This window comes from Psittacula echo (assembly GCF_963264785.1).
Source record: "Psittacula echo genome assembly, chromosome: 1".
Taxonomy (NCBI): Eukaryota; Metazoa; Chordata; class Aves; order Psittaciformes; family Psittacidae; genus Psittacula; species Psittacula echo.
Window position 1 is genome coordinate 115,464,878 of NC_137735.1, and position 13,009 is coordinate 115,477,886.

The 13,009-nt window shown below is 36.6% G+C and overlaps 1 protein-coding gene across 1 annotated transcript in view; it reads right to left on the reverse strand.

Moving 5' to 3' along the window:
- Nucleotides 1-566: 566 nt before the first annotated feature.
- CFAP54 (cilia and flagella associated protein 54) overlaps nt 567-13,009 on the reverse strand; it is a gene marked incomplete at its 5' end in the record, with an annotated part of 122,449 nt that continues 110,006 nt past the window's right edge. Inside the window, 6 exon segments of the mRNA XM_080610036.1 lie at nt 567-1,808; nt 5,148-5,225; nt 6,567-6,756; nt 7,554-7,660; nt 9,578-9,727; nt 12,775-12,983. Of these exon segments, the coding sequence (XP_080466162.1) occupies nt 1,689-1,808; nt 5,148-5,225; nt 6,567-6,756; nt 7,554-7,660; nt 9,578-9,727; nt 12,775-12,983 (854 nt within the window). The 3' untranslated portion in view covers nt 567-1,688.

A 13,009-nucleotide genomic window follows, 5' to 3' on the forward strand; every position in this document is an offset into this window, starting at 1 on the left:
TCAATTTTTGTTTCCTGCTTTTTGAAGAACTGCAGAAGAATAAATTCTTTTAATTGAAAGAATGATACTAAGGAATATCTTCTCCAAACTGGCTGTTAGGCAGTTGAGTTAAATAACTATTCTAATTCTGTTTTAAAATTGTTGACGGATATGCCTTCCTTATCAATTACTCAGTTTTTAGTTTCTTTTTGTCATTGTATCATAATCCTACTAGGTTTTTCTACCACCTTCAGCACTCCAGAAAAGGCTACACAAAATAAAAAAATAGCACAATTTCTAAGAAGCTGCACATAACACAAATAATACATCCAGTCTTCTTTCTTACGTAGGAATAAAGAAAAATAGCAGAAAATCTCACCCCATTTCTTTCTGCTACCGACAACGTTTAAGATAATTATGCTGAATCTTTTCTCTCTCCCTCTCTCTCTCTCCATCAAGGAATCTTCATTGAATCGGGTAATATTTCTCTGACAGCACAAGCCAATTTAAATCTGCAGTTTCCAAATAGCTCGAAATATTTTACTGTTGTATCGCTGGGCTACAGCACAGAGAGGGACTGACTGAAGTGAAAGGGGGTGGCAGTTCAACCCAACTGTTTATTTTTCACCAAAACTGAACCCAGGAATGGTTAACTATTCATTATTAAAATCCTGATTATTCATGGCTACACAGAAGCATAGTTAATGACAGGACAATTTTCACAGGACTCCTGCTCAAACATCCTGGGTGGTTTTTTACTGTCTGTTGCAAACAAATTATTATAACTAGTGAAGGAGTGCCTGGCCTTGTGATGGGAGCAAAACCAGAGGGCCATGAGCACTCTCTTGTGCATGCTTGTTAAACTAACTCACTTCTTTGTGTCAAATTCCCCATCTCTAACACTGGGACAAGCATATTACCTCAGGTGGCTGTTGTTAGGGCTCATTAGGGTTTTTTCAGCATTTTAAAATAGCATTTAAAGCATTGACAACATAAACAGAGGTTTTGTTAGCTTTTTAGAATGATGTCCAAAAATGTTCTATACCAGGTTTTTTTTTAAACTTGATTTTTTTTTTTTTTTTTTTCCCCCCCCCAGAGAGGGGTGTTTGCTGGTTTATTTTCCCTCCAGAAAAATGCTTTGAAATTATTGAGTCATCTGAACGATCATTTTCACCCTCAACAACATGCGATGTGTTTAAGATACAAAAGTCTGAAGTGCCAGTTTCCAAACAGAAGTGTAAAAGAGCAAACTCAGTGATGAGGCCAAAAAAGAAAATTATTCTCAACCTCAGAAATAAAACCAACTTTTTATAACTGAAAAAGCAATTAAATTGCTGATGAGAATAAAACTTCAGGGAAAAAGCAGTATCTATTAGCAGATGCTGAAGGCTACAAGCCTATGCAGCTGTTCTAAACAATAAGAAACTACTGAGAAGCTAGAAAACTCCCAACAAACTCACTTAATTATAGACGATTGAGTAAATCAATTTTTTTAATCCTCTTATTAAGGAACTACTTTTAATACATTTAATTCCTAAAAATGTATTTTATTTTTTTAAACTATTAATTTTAAATCATTAGAAATGAGATAAAAATGAAAATTATAAACCACATTACCCTAGTGTGATTAATGAGGTTGTTTCATTAACACAAGAAGTTAAGTCTAAATCTGTAGCACTCAGCAACTGATTAAATTGGAAAAATAGAATTTAGTGAAACAAAGAAATGATCCAATTGAAAAGACTTTCTTCAGTTATTATACAGCCATTGGCAGGATCAAACATATCTTCCAAACTTGCTATTGATTGCAAAGTAACATCAAATGGGATCTGGAAAAAAAAAAAAAAAAAAAAAAAAAAAAAAAAGAAAGAAAACAGGAAAAAATAACTTTTAAGCTTATAGTCACCAAAAAGTACATGTATACAAATATCTCCATATTAAAGCCAGATTTCTGACCTAAAACCAATTAATAAGTTAGAAATACTAATTGCCTCAACTGAAATTTGTAGTTAATGAATCACAGAATCACAGAATGGCTGGGGTTGGAAGGGGCCACTGGGGGTCATCTAATCCAACCTCCCTGCTCAGGCAGGATCTCCTAGAGCACATTAACTCAGGATTGTGCCCAGGCAGCTCTTGAGTATCCCCAGCGAAGGAGACTCCACAACCTCTCTGGGTAACCTATTCCAATGCTCAGTCACCTAAATGATCTCTCACTCAGTCCTCCTCAACCAAGGGAAAGACTTCCTTTCTCCAGACCTTCTTGCTGGTCTCTTGGGTCAGGGATTCCTGAGGGCTGGCTTTAGCATTAAAGACTGAAGTAAAAAAGGCATTCATTATCTCTTTGTTCTCTGCATCCTCTGTCACCATGGTCTCTGCTCCATTCAGTAGCAGGCCCACATTTTCCCTAGTTTTCATATTATTATTGATGTATTTGAAGAATTGTTTTTGACATCCTTAGCCAGATACAATTCCATGTCCATGGACATGGAGAACTATTGAGCTCTTTTAGACATAAAGGAAAACTAACTAAAGAAAGGGAAACTTGGAACAAGCTATCTAGAGAGGTTAATTTTTAATGCAATTATTGTATATATAAAATTAAAATTTAAGATTGGAACTGCCAAACACTATACTTTATTATCTCCCTGAAGAAGATAACTATTCATGAAGTAGCTTTATAAATAAGCCAGCTGATCAATTTTTATTCTTAAAAACATGAAGGGTCAGATAATTTTAAATGAATAATTCAATAAAAATGCACTTTTTCCACTTCCTGGATCAAAAGCACTGTAGAACACACAGACAGAAAAAAAAGAGAATCAAAGAAGAGAAGTTGAAAACATGATAGGAGTTAAAGTGTGACAACTCAGAGAATGAGAAAACAAATATCATAAATTAGAACTGACTTTGTCCAATTAATTCAGAAGAAGATGAGCAACAAAAAAGTGCATGTGAGGAAACATGATGTAAAGCTACATATAAGCAATGTATCTGCTGTCTTCTCTTGTGTGTTTGAATACAAAGGGAATGTATTACCCTATGGTATTTATAGTCCCACTTTGATCTTTCCACCTTTAGCCAAGAAGACTGGGTAATGCACACATACAGCTTGCTTGGAATTTTGGAAATACTATGTAGAAATATGCTATATATAATGAAGTGCTGAGCTCTCTGCAAGTTCTGTTGGCATCAGAGAAGAATAAAGATACTCAGCATCTTGGAGGATTAGGCTTCCTTTGCTCAACCAAATATGCCATATCTAACAGAATCTCATTTTGAAGTCTCTATCTGAAACTTTGTGATGAAAAGCCCATTGTTCCACCTGTTGAATCATTTTAGCTTGTTGTGGCATTTACCCTGAATAAAGCAATGCAGTTAACATCCTATTCTTATTGAAAGTCCAACACTAAATCTGCTCCTTCACTTTCATTGTAGACCCACAAATAGAAGCAGGCAAAGTGAAGAAGGATTCACAAGAATTTAAAACAGGTCCAGGAGACCCATGTGATTCTAGGAAAGCTGAGCTGTACCTATCCCTAGCTATCTGTCAAATCTCTGTACCATGGAAGATAGTTCTGTGGAACTGTGAAAAGTGTAGCTTTGGAGAATGAATGTGTGTGTATTTTTATGCATTGATAAATCCAGATGGAGTGATATGAAGGTTTGGGAGTCATTTAGGAGAAACCTTCAGGATGGATAACAAGGGGTGACAAGAATGGTGCAACATGCATAAAAGGGAAGTACGCACTCCTAGATACCAGACTGCAGGATGCACAGGATAGCATTACAGATAGGCCACTACCTAAACTGTTCCCAGATAAAACTCAGGATTCTTTTGCAATAGGAAGAGCTGTCTGACTGGAAGAGTACAGTGGATACCTTATACATTATAATTCCATTGTGAACAATTACAGGCAAGATATTTGAGGATTCGTGGTGAGGGGGAAGGGGGTATGATGTAGGATCATAGAATGGTTAGGGTTAGAAAGGACTTTAAGATCATCTAGTTCCAACTTCCCTGCCATGGGCAGGGATGCCTCACACTAGATCATGTTGCTCAGGGCTCTGTCCAACCTGGCCTTGAACACTGCCAGGGACAGAGCATTTACCACTTCTTTGGGCAGCCTGTTCCAGTGCCTCACCACCCTCACAGTAACGAATGTCTTCCTTATACCTAACCTGAACTTCCATTTAAGTTTAAACTCATTACCCCTTGTCCTATCACTACAGTCCCTGACGAATTGTCCCTCTCCAGGATCCTTGTAGGCCCCATTCAGATACTGGAAGGCTGCTGTGATGTCTCCACACAGCCTTCTCTTCTCCAGGCTGAACAGCCTCAGTTTTCCTAGCCCTTGTTGAACTTCATGAGGTTGACGTTGGCCCACTTCTCAAACGTGTCAAGGTCCCTTCAGATGGCATCCCTTCCCTACAGTATATCCATCAACACACAGCTTAGTGTCATGGGCACACTTCCTGCGGGCACACTCAATCCCACTGTCCATGTCACTGGGCAGTGTGTAACATACGTCACAGTGGATTCAAAAATCTTCCTTGGAGTTCCTTGAGCCCTGGCAGGTGTGGTCCTTTCCTGATCCTCTTAGAGTGGCTGAGAACACTGGACACTATTGCTGCCTGCTATAGGGTGGTTCCCATTGTCTCCTCTGAGATACTGACTACAACTTGGTAGCAAGAATACAACAGCACAGACAAAAAAATGGCATGCTATCTCTCAGGACAAGTCATGGGCAAGGCAGAGAAAGCTAAAGAAAATGGAAAGAAAGCCTGAATAACTGTAAAATCACTGGGATGGAGGGAAATTACATTTGCCAATTGTACCGTGGAAATTCACTACAGTCTGTGCAAACAATGACCAGAGAATGGTGTATAATCTAGATGAACCCATTGTGAGTGAGATTAATTTTTAATATAGTTTTATGTGTATAAAACGGTAATCCTAATAAACAGTGAAGATATTCATAGTTTGTAATCATACACATTTGTATTTCATTTGTAAACACAAAAAAAATAAAACCCAAATGGAAAGCCCAACAATGTATGAGAAAAAAATGGGAAGATAACGTCACGCTATAATCCATGCTTTAGTTTAACTGAACAATTGTTTTACTTCAGAAAACAGATTTTTACTATTAAGGAGAAGAGCATACCTCAGTTACTGGCAAGGACAATGCTGGAACAATAGACAGCAGTGCTTTGACTTCAGATAAACACTTTTTGGCCATTTCCTAGTAGTATAAAACAAGACAAATCTAATGCTGTACTATCAGTCTCCTTGGATAAGCTAACAGATTACTTAGCTTTACAATATTTTTCAGAACAATCAAGTTTTAGGTTATTTTAATTGAATTTACCACAAAATAAACCTTAGCTGATGAATATAAATTTTCTGCAACACAAATAGTTGTGTTTGCTGTACAAACACAAGTGCTCTAACCTTGCAGTTTCAACTGAGGCAAAATTGCCCCTGGCGCAGGTATTAAATCCAGTAAGTGAGCATACTTTTGCTATGTGTTTACTAAAGATGTTATAAATAAACACTCAGACAAGATGATATTTATACATGCATAATGCATGGCATGTGAATTTTACTAGTATTCTAAACATTGTTTTTCCAATTACTGACATATATTAATGAAAGTTTGAGCAAAACCCTTCAGGTAATCAGAATCACCCACTAAAGGATGGCTCTGGTACCCTCCTGAAAACACTGTGATTGGCCAAAACATTGTTTGTTCTCCAGGCTGGTCAAAATACAGCCTCGTAATAATGGCACAGTGCACAATTGTCACTGTTTCACAGCATCCATCAGACAAAATGACAGCCTCTACATCATTAATCATTTCATATAATAGATATAAAGAGAATCCTGTCATATGATAAATGTCTCCACTTTGAAAATAAACGTCTATTTTGCCTTGGCATTTATCAAGCAGCAGTTATGCTGTGGCAACATTCTATTCCAATGACATTATCTCAAACAGACCACATGGAAAATTCTGAAATTACCTCTTTTGTGTGTGTGTATGTGGGGGGAAGTTATTTGGTTGTGGACCATATTCAGCCTTGCTAATAAAAAGAAAAGAGGAAGGTGGCATAGAGAAAATGAAAATAAATTCACTGCCAGTTTTAGTCCTGTCTCAATAAGAAGGTTCTTATTTCAGAAACCGTCACTGCCCATTTTGTATTGGAAATGTGTAAATGACTTTTAAAAAGCACTTTTGGGTTGATCACCATACTAATTTAACACGCTGCCAAGCATTTCCAGATGGAGATTATTTTAAAGTAGGCATCGATTTTCAAATCTATCTACTTGAAGATGTAGCCTTTATTTTCAAGTGGAAGGTTGAAGATGCCTGATGTTTTCGTAAAGTGACAAGCAATATATAAGGAAAAGAAAGAGTTAAACATTAAATGAAAAGTGAAAATACTTCAACAGTGCTTGAAAGGGGTGAGGGAATTTTAATCTTTTATGTTTGCCTTCTAACTTACCTGTCATCATTTATTTCACCAAACAGACATCTTGAATAAAGTCAGACATATTTAAGAACAGAGCTGTTCTCACTTACTTCTGTTTTTTCATCAAGATGCACTTTTGCAAAATCTGTTTTGGGGGTTTTTGAAGGACTTATTTCCAAAGTTTCACTTTGTTCAAGGAAACACATGGATTCTGAAGCTGAAGACAAGCTTTTAGAACTTTGCATCAACACCTCAACTTGCTGCTTCAGATTAGATAATTCCTTCTGTAAACAAATAATTCTGAAAGAAGAGAAGATTTTTCATTGTTGCTGTTATAAAATAAAAATATTTGACGCTTGAGGGTTATAATTAAACTGACCTCGCTTTTATTACATATTGATTATGTTCTACATTTTCTTTCAAGACTAAATTAATATATTTATAGAAAGTTTTCCATTAAAGACAGTGGAAATATGTAATGCATTCACTTTTTTGCATTAAAAATGGAAAGAAGAAGTATTTTCAGAATGCCCCGTTAGGAAAAGATTTTCTCATCCAACCAGCACAAGGGTGGCAGGGGCTCCAACTTTTCTTGTCCCTTTATTCCTTCCCCTCCATCTGATTAGCATTTCCAAAAGTTCTAAGGCTAGATGAATGACAAGGAAGACGTAATGGAAAATGTCACAGGATGTAAAAGCAAAGTCTCAGTCTAGGGTAAAACTAAGAAACATTTTTGCATGCTCAGAATTGTAATATGGGATGGAGAATGTAGCTGATCCAGTGAGAGGATGGGAATGACTGCTGGGGCTGCTTCCTAGGTTTGCTAGTGTTTTCTTAAGCTTCTATGCCAGTGTAATGTAGTGAGCCTATTTTACTCAGTTCTCTAAGAATCAAAACTAAAAAGATGATGTACTGAAACTGAAAAGGCATATGTTGGATGGGTTTAATGCTGTGTACAACACCTTAGAGTTTTTATAGTGAAGAACCTCTGAAAAGCGAAAATGAATGTTTTTAAGGATTTACAGCTTTTTAAGTCAAGTGGTTGACTGATCTTTAAGATAGCATGAAAAAACAGGATAAAGTCAGTGATTATTTACCTAGACAATGGAATCCACAAGTGGCCCGAAAATATAGACATTGAACTGAAATTCTTGATGTCACTAATCTTAACAGGCTCTGTGTTATAAGCATAAAGCAGCAAAACCTGTAAAAGAGATGGAATCAGTGAGCTGTAATGCAGTAGGGTATCATAGACCTGAGCTATTTCATTTATACTAGGTTACAGTAACTATCAAATACAGTGTACTGATGAAGACTTAGATAACTGACTTTCCAAAAAGGGGAGAGTGTGGACTCACAAGAATTTGTAATATTGTCAGTTTTAATAGGTTTTTAAGCAATTTAATTATGCATATAATTTATATAGTTAAAAATTTAATTACACCCCATAGAGTCACCATCAAAATCCCAGTGTTGTCCTGATCCTGGTCAATCAATTCCACTTATGCTCATGTCCAGAGTTCTAACTTCAGGTAGGCTGAATTTCCCAAGGCCCTATGTAATTAGTTAAATGTGCTATATGGCCTTGTGCATGGCTGTCCTCATACTAGGTTTAAATCACATAACTCACCAATCTAAAAAAGCTGTATCAGTATAAGAGCACAAGAAATGAAATAGAATGTTCTCATATTTCACTGAAATAGTTTTCTATTATGATTGAAAATATGCTTCCCCGAATAATTTGACTACACGGACAATGTCAAGAGTACAGCATTCATGTACTGCATGTTTTCACGTGTTCTGTCTGCATCTAAGGATCTGTAAGGTCATAGAATCATAGAATCATCATAGAATCATAGAATCATAGAATAGTTACGGTTGGAAAGGACCTTGAGATCATCTAGTTCCAACCCCCCTGCCATGGGCAGGGACACCCCACACTAAACCATGTCACCCAAGGCCTCATCCAGCGTGGCCTTGAACACCGCCAAGGATGGAGCATTCACAACCTCCCTGGGCAACCCATTCCAGTGCCTCATGATAAAGCAACCTGCAAAAATATGCAAAACTATATTGAAAAGTACCTTGTATGCACTAATTTCACAGGGCTTCTATCATAGAATCACAGAACCACAGAATGGTTCTGGGATTGGGAAGTATATTACAATCACCTAGTTCCAACCCCCCTGCCATGGGCAGGGACACCTCCCACTAGATCAGGCTGCTCAAGGTCCTGTGCAACCTGGCCTTGTACACTGCCACAAATGGAGCATTCAAAACTTCCTTGGGCAGCCTGTTCCTGTGCCTCACCACCTTCACAGTAAAGAATTTCTTCTTTATATCTAAGCTTTATCTCCCCTGTTTAAGTTTGAAGCCATTATCCCTTTTCCTATCACTTACAGTCCCTGATGAAGAGTCCCTCCCAGCATCCTTGCAGGCCCCCTTCAGATACTGGAAGGCTGCTATGAGGTCTCCATGCCCCTTTCTCTTTTCTAGGCTTACTAATAGAGAAGAAAAAGGTCTAGTAGGAAATTTGATACTGATCTGATCTACCCAAAAATTTGGAGACCATGAATTTCTACTACAGTAGCAGAAATTTTACATACATGCTGTTCCCTTGTTTTAAAATAAAACAAATTCCATGTTTTAGTCTGCTGCTTTTTTTCTGCTGCTCAAATCTCTCTCATCTTTCATGTTTAGTCTGACTTCTTAGAGAAATGAGTTTTAGAAGATCCCATTTTCCCTCTATAAATGTATCTTTGATTTTCCAACAGCTTCCCACCAAACAGTATTGTTTGAATGCATTTGTCAGCTCTAATCAGACTTAACAAAGTGGAGGTCTTAAAGACATCATGAATCTGCAACAGTCATGAATACAACATAGCCTGGAAGCATTATATGGTCAACAAAGTATTTCTTTAGTCTGCCACCAAAAAACTGTCCAAAACCCCTGCATTCTGTTTGTCCTGCATACCAGGTTTGCAGCACAGCTGTTATCCAGCTTGCCAATCAGCATATGTACAATTCAATTAAAAAGCTGATCAGTCATAACACAAATATTCATTGGAAATGAGACTTAATTTGTTCCAATTCCTAAGGAACTGTTTTGGTGCAGTTATACCTTAGTCTCTGTATCGTTGCATGGCTTTGCCAGAGAAGGAATGTACCACTGAATGTTAATTTCCTTATTTGGAGCATTTGCTGCCCTACTCTCCATCTGACGCTCTGCTTCTGCGATGACAGAAACTGGAGAAGATATTCCCAGAGACACCTGAAACAAGAAGATTTTGAGTTGTATTTTTTCTAGTGTAACATGCCGAATCTGTTATAATCTAGTGTCTACTGGAATCAGTATGATTTTCACACCCACAAAAATGCATGCTTATTTAGGTAAATGGGTAATTTTAAAAGGTGCCCACCTGACCAGGATGCAACCTAAGGCTTTTCAAAATTCAAATGATGAGACATTTCAAAGGTAATGCAAAGGAGCTCTGGGCTGGTTTAGAGACACCTACAGTAACAACATTTGTTACCTTTGACTTATCTTCCTTATGGCATTACTTTTTCTGCTGAAAGACAATATTTGACATGCTGACCGTACAAAATGTAGTGCTGAAAAAGTAATTTTTTGGCTACACATACTGATAATTAAAATAGTAATTGGAATGTTAAACTAATGCTTTATTTATATTTACCTATTTGTTTTCTTATTAGCTGTGCAACTAACAAAGGGTGATACCTTCTGAAAAGTCAGTCACTTAATTTGTGAGGGTTTGTAATATGTCACATTTACTAAAATTTGTATGGAAAATTAGTAGTTATAATAGTTAGTAACTATTCATCAGATACTTACTGTTTGGCTGTTATTTACCAGGGAAGTAATGGAGAAATGTTGTAAACCAATACCAACTCATGAATAAAAGCTATTTTTTAAAAAAATAATAAAATATTTGATTTAAAGGCTGAACAGTGCGATACTTTTTCTACTTTTTAAAGTGTTACACATTTCTGCGAAGAGCAGAGAAGTTCAAAGGGTGACAATGTGGGGCAATGCTGGAAGTATTTGAAAACGTTGTTAATGTCTCCACGACTGGTTCCAAAATGTGGGCACTGAAGGCAGCTGCCTGGGCAGTCAGCTCTTTTTAATTTTGAATGTTCATTGCGGAAAAAAGCTGGAGAATTTTAACCACTTCATTTTCAGAAAATACTGCTCATGACTGATACAGGACGCTAAACCCAGGTGGTGGATTTTTCACAGTGACGTAATCTTACTTGTAAAGCCAGTTCTCATTTCACATCAAAATATAGAAGTGAAGATAAATCTGAAGCCATGCGTGGTGAAGTCATGCATTTGAGCATAAGGATATTCTTCAGTTTCGCATGGGACAATTCACTGAGGATGATCCATGCCAACGGAGTCAAAACACTGAGGCAGTGATAACAGCAGCCATAACCTGTGGTATGCCATGAGGTATGTATGCATGGATCACCCACCTAGTACAAGGATTTTCTACATTCAGGATCTTCAGTTTGGCAACGAATCACTCCCTATCCTGCTAGCATGGAATGTGAACAGAGTTATGAGAAAGCACATATATGGAGGTGGGGATAATCAAATTTATTCCATGCCCCTGAATTAGAGCTTTTAAAAGTGCATTTTATAGTATATATTTCTTTCTAAAACATGTAGCATGTTTTCTTTTTCACTAAACTGCATCTTTTGTTATTTACATTATAATGAATCTTTTTGAGAAAGGATATTACAACTGCTGTTGTGAAACTGGAGGGTTGCTGAATGAAGTACAAAAATATTTATCTATTCAACTTTCTCAAAAGCCTGAAAACAAAAAACTGTCTTAGTTAAGTGTTTCTGGTACTATGTGCTATCATGGAGTGGAATACAAAAACAAGCATGCAAAATACAACAGGGCACACAGAGCTGAAAAATACGTCAAGATTCAAAAATAGAATTACAAAGACATGTGTAAGTGAAACAACCTTTTACATAAAAATCATTCTTTCAAAAACTTTACCTATTTGTACTGTTAAAAATCCTAGTATCAAATTACAGTAACATTTTTAAAATAACACAGCCTTCTGAATAGTTAAAGCTTCTAAAAAGTTGTGATAAAAATCAGTGAAGCTTAGAACTAAAAAAAATAAGAGCTTTATGCTTGTTAGCTGTCTACAACAGTGAAGCTAACACATGATTATGCAGCTTGCACCCATCATGAATATGACAGTGAGCTCTGAAGCTTATTATTCTAGGACAGTGTAATACTAATTATGTCAAAAAAGACTAGACAGAGTAAAATAATTTTTGATATACGATGGCTTCTATAAATGTCACATACCATATATTTACAATTTATTCAGCATCACAGTCAGCTCTTTGTTGGGAAATGAGTAATGATATGCTGTCCAACACTGCAGAAAGTTCACCAACTCTAGAACAGCTACTTTCACAAAAGTATTTTAATTCATTTTTATAAGATATCAAGTTCTCACTCCTCAGCACTCCCCTGTATCTAATACTGAACATAAAATGTAAAAGATAAACCATAGAGAGTAACCTGTCACTGTAATTTTTTAGTATTAGGATAATTATTAATGTGAGAAGTGGAACAGAGAAACTTTGAAGACAATTATTTTTACGTTGGATCTTCAAAGACAAATTTCATCAATATTCTAAACATATGGCAGGGTCAGAGTAGACTCCAGAATTCCAAATCAAGATTTCTCTGAGTAATATAGTGTGAGCTGCCTGTATTTGAAAGCTCAAACAGGCTGTTCGCGAGCCAGAGATCTGAAAAGATTGATTTTCTAGCCAGATGACAGTCAGTGAAAAAAATTGGCACACAACAAGTTTGAGGAAATATAAATTGTCTATTTTTTGAAAATCATTATAGGCCAAATTAATAATATAGATACTTGTACATACAAATGACATTGGGAGGACATTTTTGGTATGAAACATGGAGATCTACAGGATTAAAAGCCTCAGTCCTACCAAATAACACAGCGAATTTAATTAACTAACAAAATCTTCTTAAATATCATTCTGCCTAATCTTTTAGGGTCTAAATACACTGGGAATGGGATAGAGAGAATTTTTGCAGGAATGAGTAACACAAGGATATTTGCATTTGTTATGTCCTTCACTGCTTCCTCAGGATTTTGGGTTTATGCTGATCCTCTGCATAATGAATTTCATTCTTCTATAGTGTTCTCAGAAATCTCACCATTGGAACTAGCAAGAATCTGAGTGAAATGCAAGTATAAAACATATTTTTGAAACATCAGAAAATAAACAAGTACCTTTGAAGAATCAGCTGGCCTACCAAGTGGCAATTCTACATCACGTAACTCTTCTGGGAAATTCTCAAGACAACACACTGAATAATGAACCAAATGCTTTTTAAGAAAGGAATGCATTTCTGCTATGCGTAGAACAATCCCTGTGTCAAAAACAGAACTAAGGTGTCCATCTCTTGCAGAAAATGATCCAGATCCTGAGTCAGGGGCAGCTTTGAAAAGAGATTTTTATTACATC